Source organism: Schistocerca cancellata, chromosome 4 (assembly GCF_023864275.1).
Source record: "Schistocerca cancellata isolate TAMUIC-IGC-003103 chromosome 4, iqSchCanc2.1, whole genome shotgun sequence".
Lineage (NCBI taxonomy): Eukaryota > Metazoa > Arthropoda > Insecta > Orthoptera > Acrididae > Schistocerca > Schistocerca cancellata.
In genome coordinates, this window is record NC_064629.1 from 468,044,724 (window position 1) to 468,060,434 (window position 15,711).

Here is a 15,711-nt window from a genome sequence, read left to right on the forward strand (position 1 = left end):
GGGAAGGTAAAATTATGCACAGCACTGCAAGAAGGGTTCATCTGTAATTATCTTTCAAGTAAAGGGAGTAATTGGAGCTATTAATCAATGTAATGGATTTGGTAATATGATAGGTGGCTTCTGTGTGAGCACTGTCTTAGGGGATATATTTTTCTGGAAATATGTAGTGCAACGTTGTCAAAGAATTCTGCATAATGAGCCAGAGTGATGAGTAAAGAAGCCACAATATAAATGAGGAGAATTGCTGAGCATCAAAGTAAATTCATTTGCCATAAATGTATGTAAAAGCAATTTGTTAAGAAGAAAGAGTTTTGTTATACTATTTTACTAATTTTTTACATGATGATTCAATGGAGTAAATTATTTGTTTACTCAGATCAGAAGCTTATACGCAGGATTCCAAAAATTTGCAATTTCAGCTAAGAAACTGGAATGAATTTATACACATACACACACCAGAATTTAAATAAAAGAGTCATTACCCAGAAACAAACAACTGGTACAGCATTTTCTTGTGCCTCCTCCTTGTTGCAAGAATCAGATCAACATAAACATTGACACAGATTTTTTTGTCTGTATTTCTCCATATTCACAAACTGTTGACCCTTGTAAGTATCCCCACTTCATTAGATTGTAATGTCTATAGGTGAGAAATGAGGAAATCTCAGTGGACAAACAGCAAATCAAGAAGGATCCATTAGCCCAGAACAGATGCTCCAGCAGTACCATGAGAAACAACACAGTAAATTGCAACTTCCTGGCAGATTAAAACTGTGTGCTGGACCGAGACTCAAACTCAGGACCTTTGCCTTTCGTGGGCAAGTGTTCTACCAGCTGAGCTACCCAAGCATGACTCACGCCCCATACTCATAGCTTTACTTCTGCCAGTACCTCGTCTCCTACCTTCCAAACTTTACAGAAGCTCTCCTGTGAACCTTGCAGAACTAGCACTCCTGAAAGAAAGGATATTGGGGAGACATGGCTTAGCCACAGCCTGGGGGATGTTTCCAGAATGAGATTTTCACTCTGCAGCAGAGTGTGCACAAAGCCAAGTCTCCGCAATATCCTTTCTTTCAGGAGTGCTAGTTCTGCAAGGTTCGCAGGAGAGCTTCTGTAAAGTTTGGAAGGTAGGAGACGAGGTACAGGCAGAAGTAAAGCTATGAGAACGGGGCGTGAGTTGTGCTTGGGTAGCTCAGTTGGTAGAGCACTTGCCCGCGAAAGGCAAAGGTCCCGAGTTCGAGTCTCGGTCCAGCACACAGTTTTAATCTGCCAGGAAGTTTCATATCAGCGCACACTCCGCTGCAGAGTGAAAATCTCATTCTGAACACAGTAAATTCATGATAATGGGTGTCTCAATTTCTGGTATCATTGTGATTCCAACTCTATTATGTGTGATCCACTTTAGATGGACAACAGCCCACTCACTTGAGCTCCCAGTGCATCAGTTGCCAGTAGACTGGATTAATATTAGAAAATAGTAACTAATTTAATATGCAGTCAGTGAACTTTGTGGTTAATGTTGATTTAGAATAAAAAGAATCAGAGTATATTGTACAAATATGTCACACTATTAAATTTGTTGTTAAGATTTTTCCAGAAATGTAAACAGATGATGATCAAATGGACTGTATCTCCCAAAGGAGACAGACAGTTTGCACCATGGTTCTGCCTTGTGAACCAAACAGCTCTTACCATCGACTCAGGGAAACAACATTGTAAGGAGGATGTCACAAGCCACCTCAGTAACTAGGTGTGCTGTTGCAAGAGAATGTATTGAGATAGCTGACACTGCAAAAGATGCCTCTAAAAGAAGGAGTTCTGCACATTAAAGCACCAACAGGGCCTTTTATGATTCAAAGGCCAGGAGCACTGCCATTTCAGAAAAACTACAGACCAAGCTTGTGTACACACTGCCTATTTCAGCAGCCATAATGCAGATATCACCAGCTGCTAGCCATGAGGGGAGGTCCATGCCAGTAATCAAGCTGAGAAGAAACAACAAGCTCCCACTGCCAGACTTCATTTACACTAGCTGCAGGCCACTGCCTGTGCTGCACTGGCTACACTGATCTGGCACATCTCCACCAGTGGGCCAGTCACTGTGTGGCTATCATCTGCTGTTGGCTGCCTTGCTGGTGGACTGGGATTTTAGCCTGAACCATCTAGCTGTTCGGTGACCTCTTCTCAAGCAAGAAAATACTGTGGACATTCTTCGCCCTGTGTGAGCATATATTATCAGCACTCACCATCACCTGGTGTGAGTACAAGCCACTGCCATCATCTATACTGTGGCCCGCATGTGGTTTGATCCCATCTGGTCTAGTACACTTTACGCTGAGCAGCAGGGGTGGGCCAGCTGCCATGGGTACCTTACACTGTCTGATGTGTGCCACTCAGCTCCATTCCCAATTCAGAGCTACAGCTGCCATGCTGATGGCATCACCTAGCCGGCTGCCACTATTACTTGAGAAAAGATGCCATATGCTGCCCATCTACTGGACCATCGCTGACACTGACAACCTTTGCTGATTGAAGCCAGCCATATCATGGGGGCACTAGCTACCTTCTGATTAGCATCTTCACTGCTGTATGTTGTTGTGAAATAAAGAGATTATTCAACCAAACCAATGCCTGCCACCACACCATTGCAGCCAGGCCCAAGATGGTGAACTGCAGACATCCTGACCTATCACAGCCAGACTATCCACCCATTATAGCAGTCACTCACCCTGGCCTCTATGTCTCATGTAATCCGAATATTAAGTTTTATCTTCTAATGATTTCCAGCAATAAGAGAACTATTTTTGTTTCCTTTCCATGTTACAAGTGTGAACTCAAACTATTCTTGATTCCATCTGTATTTTCTTTCCAACATGTTTCATTTGAGCTCATACTCCTTAACTAATTTTTTATAAATCTTAGCACTCTGTCTTCTCAAATGACAGTTTCATTTTACTAATGAAAATATCTTTCTTAGACAGCATAAAATCAACCATTCACTTTATAATATGAAGTATGTACATTAGTTCACAGCAATCATTCTGCCATCACCTATTCAAAATAAAAATTTATGTTTGCTAGGATGTATTGCTATAGCAGAATCAGAAAGGTTAAATTGTTGTTGATCAACATAACTCCAAGTGGAAGAGTTGCAGCATGATAGTTGTTCATTGGAATAATCATGGAGATGCATACACAATATTCAAACGGGTTTCTGTCTTTCTTAATATTTGTGTTACTATCCCTAGTTACAAATAATAAGGAACACTAACTTACCATATCTCTTTCTGCACAAATATAAGGTCCAACTCGGAGAATCACTAACAGTCCCTCTTCTTGTGCAATGTCAATGAAATGTAAAAGATCAAGATCTCCACTGAAAATGTATTCCCCAGGTTCCGGAGCATGCTGACTCCATTCAACGTACCTGTGGGTTATTTGATTAAGTATTTCAATTTTTTATAGTTAACAAAATATTGTGTTTGTTTTGATAAGTAATGGTAATAAGAAAAGAATACACAATGAGCTGGGAATGAAATCAATACATTTTCTGTACAAAAACATTGAAAAATATGAGGAAAAACTATTACATACAAACATATTCCGTAAATTTTATTAAAGATAAATTTCATTACGGTAACATATGAGAGATGCACAATAACAAAAATCTATCTGCATATATGTGCTAGCCACATGTAATGTTCAATAAATGCTTCTGTTACATTACTTGTTTAATATAAAGAAATTGTTGTTAATTAAAGGAACTTTAAATTTATTTTTAAACATACCTCTTTACTCTACTTTTTTTTTATATCTGTTGATGGATTATGAAAGGTATTTACAGCTTTGTAATTTTCTTGTCTCTTAGCTAAAGCTAGAATCCGTAAAGGATAACACAAATCATTATAATTTACTATTGTAATTGTGAACAGCAATTAAAATGAAGGGAACTGTTGGTAAGAAACTTCATAAGAGTGTAAATAAGCTTTTTTGTTAATGCTGAGAGCTGTTTAAAGAGATGGCTTCAAGATGTAAACAGTTAAACCCCATACAGTTCTAAATTACTTATTTTTATCCGTTAATATCTTTGGTCCAGATGAAGAGTTAGCCCAAAATACTGTAGTCTAGGACATCATTGAATGGAAATATTTTAACTTACTGACCACAATGGTTAAGGCAGTGGACTCCCTTTAAAGGAGAACAGAGTTCATATCCCTGTCTGAACATACGTTTTTAGTTATATTCCAACTGTGTTATGTGCAGTCCTGAGCTAGTACAATATTGGTGTATAATTAAAAGGTAGCGTTGTTGCATATTTTCTGCAGAAAGAGATGGTGAAGGCAGTGTATACTGCCACTCGAGTGCCAATAGCTTAACATACATATTTCCACTCTGTACGCATCCTCAACCACAGAGGTGGGTACATTATATTTAATAATTCAGAAATAATCATGGAGAAACTAAACTGTTTTGTGTATTCAAAAACAATGACTATTACATAGGCTATAAAGTATGTGGTGAGTTTGAAAAAAATAGTTTACAAAAGACAGTTACAATATTATGAAAATGTGATGTTTTGATTTATTTCTCACAATCAGTTTTTATGGAAAACGTGTAAATGGCAATGACACCATAGATTTTTTCCAATATCTACTGAAGAATTTATGGGTTTCACAGCCTCTGCCTGCTGACACTGATCTGAGGCAAGAGAGTTAGGGGACGTTAGGTTTAACTAAACCTCGGGGTTACTTGGACCATCACATAAATTAACTATTCACAAGAGAGAATTATTTTTTTCCTACCATAATTTCGTTTTGATAGGTTCAGAGTGCTATATGGCCTTAGATGGCTGCTATATGTCAGCTAAATTCTTTGATATGCACTGTCCAGTCACATTAATGCAACAATCTGTCAAAAGTCAATGGCAATGGCAATAGCCAACTTTTACAATGTGAACAGCTGTGAGACATGCAGTAAAAGATTCAGTGAGGTTCTGGAAGGTATTGATAGGCATGTGGAACCATGCCAACTCCAATGCAATGGCCATCAGTACCAGGTTCCTCGGTTGAGGATCTGTGACACAAACAGCTTGATAGAGGTGGTCCGACAGATTCTAAATTGGGTTTAAATCCAGGGGTATCGTGAACTCATCCTGGTGCTGTTTGAACCATATAGCATACACAGTGAGCTGTGTGACACATGGAATTGTCCTGCTTGTAGATGCCATCATGCTGAGGAAAAATAAACAGCATATAGGGGTGGACATGGTCCCCAAAGATAGATGCATACTTGTGTTGACCCACTGTGCCTTCCAGAATGACGAGGTCACCCGAGAATGCCCTCTGGCCATACCCCTCTGACAATTGTTGCAGGGTGTTTACTTTCACAAGTTGCATGCCACATGGCAATGGCCATCTGTCCAATGGAGCATTAAACGTGCTTCATCTGAAAAGTTAACCTGTCACTACTCAGTGGATGTCCAGTTGTGGTACTGCTGTGCAAATTCCACCCTATGTTGCCAATAAACTGCAGTCAGCATGGCTGCACGAACCAGGCACTTGCTGTGAAGGCCCAAATACAGCAACTTTCACTGAACGGTCACTGAGAAGACACTGTTGGTAGCCCCTAGGTTCATCTGTGTGATCAGCTGCTCCACAGTTGCATGTCTATTCGCCCATGCACATCTCTGCAGGCTTTGTTCAGTTCTCTTATCTATTGCCCATATTGCACCACAGCTGCCTCAGCACCAGTCTTGGTTAGCGTCATTTTGTCATGCATGGTATGCTTTAACAACGGTGGCACAAACTTAGTCATTTTGGAAACGTTCCACCCTTAGAAGTCAGATAAATTGCTCTATTTCCGCATTACAGCAACAGCTGCACTATTCTCTACATTCACCTGACACACTTTATACATCCACTGTTAGTACTGCTAACTGCCATCTGTGAGTGGTTACTGCATGTTGACATCAAACGTAAGCAGTGGTCACATTAATGTGACTGGGCAGCACATATAAAAATGTTGAATCCACTCGTAAAAGTAATTTTTTTCACATCTTACAAATTCTCCTAAAGTTTTCATTACTGATAGTGCACTGTTTTGTTTGTTTGAGTTAAATACTCCATCCATTGCTTCATGGTACTCTATGGAATACAATCTGTGCATGGAGCCATTTTGCCACCATTGCGAAGATTGCTGATAAAGTGAAGATGGGGCTAACTGGACCACCAAAGTTTGAGGTTAAGTAGAAAAATTCAGTTAATCCCACTAAGTTTCTGATGAATTAATTCAATGAGTAATTTCACAGGAACCCCCACCATTGCCTCCAGAATTACCATACATGAAAGCACAGGCCTTGTAGGTGTAGCCTATCCTTTGGTGTTTATTGTCTCCAATATCTTAAAAATTCTTAAGTGTCAGCGGTATCAAACCTTTCAGCAAAACATATTTACTGACATATTTTTTTGTCAACCTATGTGATGGGCAAACTTCTGCCAGTTCAGCAGCAAACTGCAGGTAACTCACTGCGAGAAGTTGCAAGCAAACCTGCAGATGGCAATGTGGAAAACCTTGGACGTCAGACAGAAGCTCAGCAAATAGAAATTATTCATCCTCCACAAGTTTGGCCATATCTTAAGACCGGTGCATGGAAAACAATAAGAGGTAGAAAGAAAGGTAAATCAACTGTCGTTACCAGTACACCAGCTAACCAGCTAACCAGCTAACACAGCAGCAAAAGCCAGAAGATCAAAGGAATTCCAAAAAAAGCATACATTAAATGAAGTAAAACTTTCACTAAAATGCCAGAAATTGGTAGTGAGCAGCAGCAATTCTGATGATGCTGATCATGTCCAGTACTCCAGTACATTGATTCCTCTGATAATGACTTGCACATACAGTGAAGTGCCAAAGTAATTGGTATAGGAATGCGTATTTAAATACAGAGATATGTAAACAGGCAGAATGCGGCGCTGCAGTCGACAATGCCTATATAAGACAACAAGTGTCTGGAGCAGTTGTTAGATCAGTTACTGCTGCTATGATGGTAGGTTATCAAGATTTAAGTAAGTTTGAACGTGGTGTTATAGTTGGCATACGAGTGATGGGACACAGCATCTCAGAGGTAGTGATGAAGTGGGGTTTTCCGTACAATCATTTCACGAGTGTACCGTCAATATCAGGAATCCAGTAAAACATCAAATCTCTGACATTGCTGTGGGCCAAAAAAGATACTGCAAGAATGGGACCAACGATGACTCAAGACAATTGTTCAGCGTGACACAAGTGCAGGCCTTCCCCAAATTGTTGCAGATTTCCACACCAAGCCATCAACAAGCATCAGCGTGTGAACCATTCGATGAAACATCATCGATACAGACTTTCAGAACCGAAGGCCTACTCAGATACCCTTGATGCTCTCATTACACAAAGCTTTATGCCTTGCCTGGGCCCGTCAACACCAATATTGGACTGTTGATGACTGGAACCATGTTGCCTGGTCTGACGAACCTCGTTTCAAATTGTATTAAGCAGATGGACTTGTACGGGTATGGAGACAACCTCATGAATCCATGGACCCTACATGTCAGCAGGAGAATGTTCAAGCTGGTAGAGGCTCTGTAATGGTATGGAGAATGTGAACTTGTAGTGATGTGCGACCCCTGACCTGATAAGTCTAGATACGACTCTGACAGGTGACATGTATGTTAGCATCCAGTCTGATCACCTGCATCCATTCATGTTCATTGTGCATTCCGACAGACTTGGGCAATTCCAGTAGGACAATGCGACGCCCCACACACACAGAATTGCTGCATAGTGTCTCCAAGAACACTCTTCTGCTGGTCACCAAACTCCCCAGAAATGAACATTACCGAGCATATGTAGGCCTAATGTTCAGAAGAGATCTCCACGCCTCGCATGCTTACAGATTTGTGGACAGCCCTGCATGATTCATGGTGTCAGTTCCCTCCAGCACTACTTCAGGTATTAGTCGAGTCCATGCCACATCGTGTTGCGGCACTTCTGCTTGCTCGCAAGGGCCCTACACGATATTGGGCAGGTGTACCAGTTTCTTCGGCTCTTGAGCATAAGTGGTACTGAAAATTTTGTAACAGTGAAGAAAGAGGCTTCATTTGTGTCAAATAGAAGGGAAAACTGCTGCGAATGGTTGCAATTATGTTGCTCAAGTTATTGAAATACACAATGGTGGCTGTGAAGTAAACTTTCCTAAGAGAGTTGCTTCTACTAACAATTTGAAGCTGCAGAAGAAGGTGATACCTTTATTGCTTCAAATGAAATAATTTCCAAACTATCCAATCCAGTACATGAGACCAGGACTCACTATTCAAAACATGATGTGGTTCCAGATTGATATCGCTGAATTCATAGTGCAGTAATTTTGTTATTTCTGTGTTTTTTCATTAATATTCTCATAATTGTTTGTTTAGTATTGTTTCTGATGTTGTTGCAATACATTTTTTTATGTTTAGAGCCCTGTAATTCATTTATTTAAATGAAAGGTCCAGTTAACCATCAGATACGGTCCAGTTAACACTGTCAATGAGGTTAAATGGTCCAAACGTGGGATCAAAATTCTTGTCCAGTCCTGTTAAATCTGTGTCAGATATTGCAAGAATGAAAGTCCCTTTAATTTTTTATATGTTTTCCTCTAGAGAAGCCTACATGAATAAAAATTTTAAAAAGACCCAATTTTAAAGAACATTTTAAGGGAAGAAAAAAATAGGTACAGTTAACCCTAACTCCCCTTACTATTATTGAAAGAGTCTGGTAAGTTTCCACACTAATTGTAAGAAAGGATGTGAGAACGGAAGCAACGCCAAAGTTCCTTGTTACATGGCTGTATGCATGACCTAGTACATTTCTGCATGTTACGCTTATTGTTGACTGTTTGAACTTTGGCTCATTCTGTGAAAAAAAAATCACAGAATGTGCTTTGCATATTTACTGTTGAAGTTGCATCTGTGTACATACACAGCCAAGGACATTACATGCATAAGTGCGCAGATGTTCCACAGTTGACTTTAGATTTTGTAATAGGATTAAATCGTACGTTAGGTTTTTTCGTGTTTTGAGCACGATGTGAAAAAACAGTACTGTTGGGGTTACTTTAAACAGCATTGTAACTCTGTGCACAAACTAATTCGTAGTATTAAATCAGCACTTGTGGTTTAGTTGCTGTAGTAGGTAGTGTAACTGACATATTGTGTAACATTTAGTTTTTGTTTTTAAGAGGAGTATATATTATCTACATTAATCGTAAATTAACTCTATATTCGAATGTGGTGGTAGTAGTAGTAGTAGTAGTAGCCTTATTCATCTGTGGTTCTCTTTTTACAAGGATATAGGACATTTCAAAGTATTTACACATTTAGACCAATTTAAAATAAGATAATTCATATACTTATACATTTATAGACTTCTAGTTAGAGCTAATCATTACATTTACTTTTGATATACAATTAGTTTTTTACAAATAACTTATTAAATAATGTAATTCCACACTATCCACTCATATCTCACTGTCAGTCAAAGCACACTATGCGCACATTGTTTCATAATACTACACACACACACACACACACACACACACACACACACACACACACACACACTGGTGATCTCTGGGCCATTTCTGTACAACTTCCCATTTGCTATCCTGAAAAACTGAGTCAGCATCCCTCTATAATGAGCGAGATGTAGAGCTCAGAAAGAGGAAGAGGTGTTAGTTTTGTACTATGCATAGCTTGGGGGTAAGTATTTGTAGAAAAGGAAAAAAGAAGGGAAAAAAACCATAGTCTGAAGGTGGTATGTGGAATGTTGGATGTTTTATAATAATTATTATTATTTATTTGTATAAATTTCTTTTTACCAAACCCCTACTCTGTTGTATTTAAGTAATCCTTCAATGTATAAAATGTATTGCATGACAGGTACTTTTTAGCTGCCTTTTTAAATATGTGTATTTTTGCAATTTCTTTACTCTCTTTTGGTAATTTATTGTACAGTTTTATTTCTTGGTACAAAATGCTGTTTTCAGTTTTATGTTTATTTTTTCTAGGTAAATGTAAGTTGAGTCTAGCTCTTGTTCCATGGTCATGAACAGAGCTGTTTGTGCAGTAATTACCAATGTTATTTTTGATGTGTGCAACTGACTGGTAAATGTATTCACATGGTGCAGTTAAAATCCCCAGTGTTTTGAACAGATCTTTATAATGAGCCCAACTACTATTTTTGGTTATTATTCTTATGGCTCTTTTCTGGAGTTTGAAACCTGTGTTCATATTTTGTGCAGTTGTTCCCCAAAACAGAATGCCATGGCTAAGAATTGAGTGTACATATGAATAGAATGTAGGCTAACTAAAAGACACTGCACATTACACACTGATGATAGGATTCTAAGGGCATAACATGCTGATGACATTCTGTTTGCAAGTACCTTTGTGTGTTCACACCACTTCAGCTGAGAATTGTGCATTTGTTACACAGTCTATAGACGTCGTTTTCCCTCATCAAACTGAAATTCCTGACATTAGTTTTCATCATGTTCAATGTCACTTTACTGCTTACTGACCAATCGTAAACTTGCTTGAGAGTTTCATTTGCTTTCTCTGTGAGGAGTTTTCTTGTTTTCTCAGTGACTATAATATTGCTGTCATCAATGAAGAGAACTTTTTCACCACGAGAAATAGCCGTTGGCAATTATAATTAACCTCAAAAAGTTTTAGGCAAGTAGTAATTTTTACCTCAGGTTTTTCTATTGTCTTAATAGAAACTCTAGAGTTGTATATTAGCTTCAGTCTTACAGGAAATCAGTAACTTTTTAGCTCAACATATTAAAAGATAATCAGCAAGCTTAGTTTCAAGTTATTTGTTTTCTGACCTGTAAACCACTGCACCGACCGCAATGCAACACCGCCATGAATGCTGTTCTCGAACACGGAATGAGGTAGGTTATGTTCGTAAGCAGCTGGAAATTGCCCTGACTACTGTCAAGCGATTGGCAGCTGCTGTGAATTGGTATGTTGGAAGAGCCTCCACGAGTCATGTACCTGTGATACCAAAGGTACTTCAAATACCATCCTCTCCTGTGAATCCTGTATCCTCTGCAGGAGGTACAAGATCTGTTATTACTCGTCCACTTGACTGCAACTGGTGTGTCAACGGTAGATCTAGCTGTCCTGTACAAGGTAGACAGGGACCAGGGAGTCAGGAAGTTATACTGATCCAGCTAACTAACAAGTTCGAGGTGCTTGGGATTCACTTCACCTGATTTGAGGAAACCTGCTTTGTCCAGTAGCAAGAAGTGGCAGATGCAAAGAGTATGGATCTGTTAATCGTCGGCAAGTGATGACCTGGGAGTGTCATTCAACAGATTAGATTAGATTAGATTAGATTAATCCTAGTTCCTTGGATCATGAATACAATATTTCGTAATGATGTGGAACGAGTCGAATTTTCCAATACATGACATAATTAGGTTAATTTAACAACATACTTAAGTTAATATGACAACTTTATTCTTTTGTGTGTTTTTTTATTTTTATTTTTATTTTTTTATTTTTTTTATTTTTTAATATTTTTTTTTCTTAATTTATATCTAAAAATTCCTCTATGGAGTAGAAGGAGTTGTCATTCAGAAATTCTTTTAATTTCTTCTTAAATACTTGTTGGTTATCTGTCAGACTTTTGATACTATTTGGTAAGTGACCGAAGACTTTAGTGCCAGTATAATTCACCCCTTTCTGTGCCAAAGTTAGATTTAATCTTGAATAGTGAAGATCGTCCTTTCTCCTAGTATTGTAGTTATGCACACTGCTATTACTTTTGAATTGGGTTTGGTTGTTAATCACAAATTTCATAAGAGAGTATATATACTGAGAAGCTACTGTGAATATCCCTAGATCCTTAAATAAATGTCTGCAGGATGATCTTGGGTGGACTCCAGCTATTATTCTGATTACACGCTTTTGTGCAATAAATACTTTATTCCTCAGTGATGAATTACCCCAAAATATGATGCCATATGAAAGCAATGAGTGAAAATAGGCGTAGTAAGCTAATTTACTAAGATGTTTATCACCAAAATTTGCAATGACCCTTATTGCATAAGTAGCTGAACTCAAACGTTTCAGCAGATCATCAATGTGTTTCTTCCAGTTTAATCTCTCATCAATGGACATACCTAAAAATTTGGAATATTCTACCTTAGCTATATGCTTCTGATTAAGGTCTATATTTATTAATGGCGTCATACCATTCACTGTACGGAACTGTATGTACTGTGTCTTATCAAAATTCAGTGAGAGTCCGTTTACAAGGAACCACTTAGTAATTTTCTGAAAGACAGTATTGACAATTTCATCAGATAATTCTTGTTTCTCAGGTGTGATTACTATACTTGTATCATCAGCAAAGAGAACTAACTTTGCCTCTTCATGAATATAGAATGGCAAGTCATTAATATATAATAAGAACAATAAAGGACCCAAGACTGACCCTTGTGGAACCCCATTCTTGATAGTTCCCCAGTTTGAGGAATGTGCTGATCTTTGCATGTTACGAGAACTACTTATTTCAACTTTCTGCACTCTTCCAGTTAGGTACGAATTAAACCATTTGTGCACTGTCCCACTCATGCCACAATACTTGAGCTTGTCTAGCAGAATTTCATGATTTACACAATCAAAAGCCTTTGAGAGATCACAAAAAATCCCAATGGGTGGTTTTCGGTTATTCAGATCATTCAAAATTTGACTGGTGAAAGCATATATGGCATTTTCTGTTGAAAAACCTTTCTGGAAACCAAACTGACATTTTGTTAGTACTTCATTTTTACAGATATGTGAAGCTACTCTTGAATACATTACTTTCTCAAAAATTTTGGATAAAGCTGTTAGAAGGGAGATTGGACGGTAATTGTTGACATCAGATCTATCCCCCTTTTTATGCAAAGGTATAACAATAGCATATTTCAGTCTATCAGGGAAAATGCCCTGTTCCAGAGAGCTATTACACAGGTGGCTGAGAATCTTACTTATCTGTTGAGAACAACCTTTTAGTATTTTGCTGGAAATGCCATCAATTCCATGTGAGTTTTTGCTTTTAAGCAAGTTTATTATTTTCTTAATTTCAGAGGGAGAAGTGGGTGAGATTTCAATTGTATCAAATTGCATAGGTATGGCCTCTTCCATTAACAGCCTAGCATCTTCTAATGAACACCTGGATCCTACTATATCCACAACATTTAGAAAATGATTATTAAAAATATTTTCAACTTCTGACTTTTTGTTCGTAAAGCTTTCATTCAATTTGATGGTAATACTGTCTTCCTCTGCTCTTGGTTGACCTGTTTCTCTTTTAATAATATTCCAAATTGTTTTAATTTTATTATCAGAGTTGCTGATTTCAGACATGATACACATACTCCTGGATTTTTTAATAACTTTTCTTAATATAACACAGTAGTTTTTATAATTTTTGATAGTTTCTGGGTCACTACTCTTTCTTGCTGTAAGATACATTTCCCTTTTCCGGTTACAAGATATTTTTATACCCTTAGTAAGCCATGGTTTGTTACAAGGTTTCTTACGGGTAAATTTAACTATTTTCTTGGGGAAGCAGTTTTCAAATGCATTTACAAAAATGTCATGAAATAAATTATATTTTAAATTGGCATCAGGTTCATGGTACACCTCATCCCAGTCTAACTGCTGTAGGCTTTCCCTGAAATTTGCAATTGTTAAATCGTTGACTGAACGTACTACTTTGGAGGACTGTTTAGTATTGCTGAATGGAGCTATGTCATATATTGTAACTAGCTGTGCACCATGATCAGAAAGACCATTCTCAACAGGCTGAGCATTTATCTGGTTAAACTTATCTTGGTCTACAAAGAAGTTATCTATCAGTGAGCTGCTATCCTTTACCACCCGAGTAGGAAAATCAATAACGGGTGTCAAATTGAAAGAACCGAGTAATACTTCAAGGTCATTTTTCCTATTACCCTCTTTCAGAGAATCTACATTGAAGTCCCCACAAATAATAATTTGCTTCCCCCTGTCTGACAGATAGCACAACAAGGAGTCCAAATTTTTCAGAAATAGATGAAAATTTCCTGATGGGGACCTATATACAGTTACAATTATAAATGTGCCTTTATTTAATTTAAGCTCACAGGCACATGCTTCTATATGTTTCTCTACACAAAACTTTTTTGTTTCTATACTTTTCGCACAATGATAGCTTTTGACATATATGGCAACTCCTCCTTTCTCCATATTTTATCTCATTACATGTGCAGAGAGCTTATAACCACTTACATTTACCTTATCTATATCGGTAACAATGTGATGCTCAGACAGGCATAGTATATCTATTTCATTCTCAGCTTCTAAATCTTCTAAACAAACCAGAAGCTCATCTACTTTATTCTTTAAACTCCCAATATTTTGTTGAAATATACTTACATTATTTTTAATTATACTTTTATGAGACCCTTTCCTTATTGTAACATTTGCAGTACTCTCCTGTCTGAGTTTCTCATTGTGCTTAGGCCTAGTTCCTATACCAGTGGTCACATGGTGTTCAGAGAGGCAGATTATGTCAACTGGGTTGGGTGACTTTAATTCATCAATGCAATTACCTAGGACTGAGATACAACTTGGTGGAGATAAAATTTCTGGTGATTGGTGAAAATTTATAATTGGTAGCTGTGATTGGTGATCTAATGTGCTAGAATTGTACTGTTTAATTTCTTTCCTAAACTGAAGATTTGTTTCAATCCTGACCTCTCGTAGAACTTGACATCTTTCTGTCTTACCTATCCTAAAAAAGGTGCTGCTCCAACACCTGTAACCACTGGTATTTTACCATTCATGGCAGTGCCTCCCCCCCTTAAATTTCCTGCTATTACCCCAGCCAGTTTCCCCTTCCCTTTTCTGTTGAGATGTAGGCCGTGCCTGGTATAGTCCCACCTACTGAGATAATCAACAGGAACCACACCAATATGAGCCCCCGCACCTGACCCAAGCAGCCGTTCCAACTCCAAATTAACTCTCCCAACAGAAGAGTCCAAATGAGGCCGGTCATGGCGTCTCAGGACAGATACAAATTCAACATTGGTGTGTCTCGATGCCGACGCAATCTTTACCAGGTCGCACTCTATACTGTACCCAGGATCTCTGTCGATGCTGTTCCCTGGCCCTCCCACAATAACCACGGTGTCTTCCCTGGTAAATCCTTTACAGAGTGAACCTAAATCCTCTGTCACCTGATCCAGACTAGCACTTGGTTTGAAAAAATTTGTGACCTGGTATTCTGGTCCTAATTCCTCCTGCAGAAGTTGGCCTACACCTCTGGCATGAGAACTGCCTAACAACAAAACTTTCTTCCTTTTCGATGACTTTCCTACATTCTTTTTCAATTTCCTATTGAAAGTTTGTTGTGTCCTGTCTACACCTACCTCTGCTTGAGGCTCATCAGTTTCTAACTGAAGCAACAGGTCAAACTTATTTTTGACATTCACCACAAAACTGTCAGACTTAGTTCTAGGCCTGTTCCTTCTGCTACCTGTTGCCACTTCCCACCTCTCTTTGCCCTTCTCCCTCCTTAACCTGTCCAGATCTTCCCTAGCCTGATCTAGCTCAGCCTGAAGGGCAGCAATTTTCCCCTCCTGTTCCACTATCTTCC

General features: G+C 38.4%; 1 protein-coding gene across 2 annotated transcripts in view; it reads right to left on the bottom strand.

Moving 5' to 3' along the window:
- Positions 1 to 15,711, bottom strand: part of LOC126183607 (beta-galactosidase-like) — a 315,494-nt gene that overhangs the window by 139,463 nt on the left and 160,320 nt on the right. For both annotated transcript variants that reach the window (XM_049925719.1, XM_049925718.1), the window contains exon 3: positions 3,277 to 3,427. In XM_049925719.1, the coding sequence (XP_049781676.1) occupies positions 3,277 to 3,427 (151 nt within the window). The remainder of the gene's footprint in view (positions 1 to 3,276; positions 3,428 to 15,711) is intronic.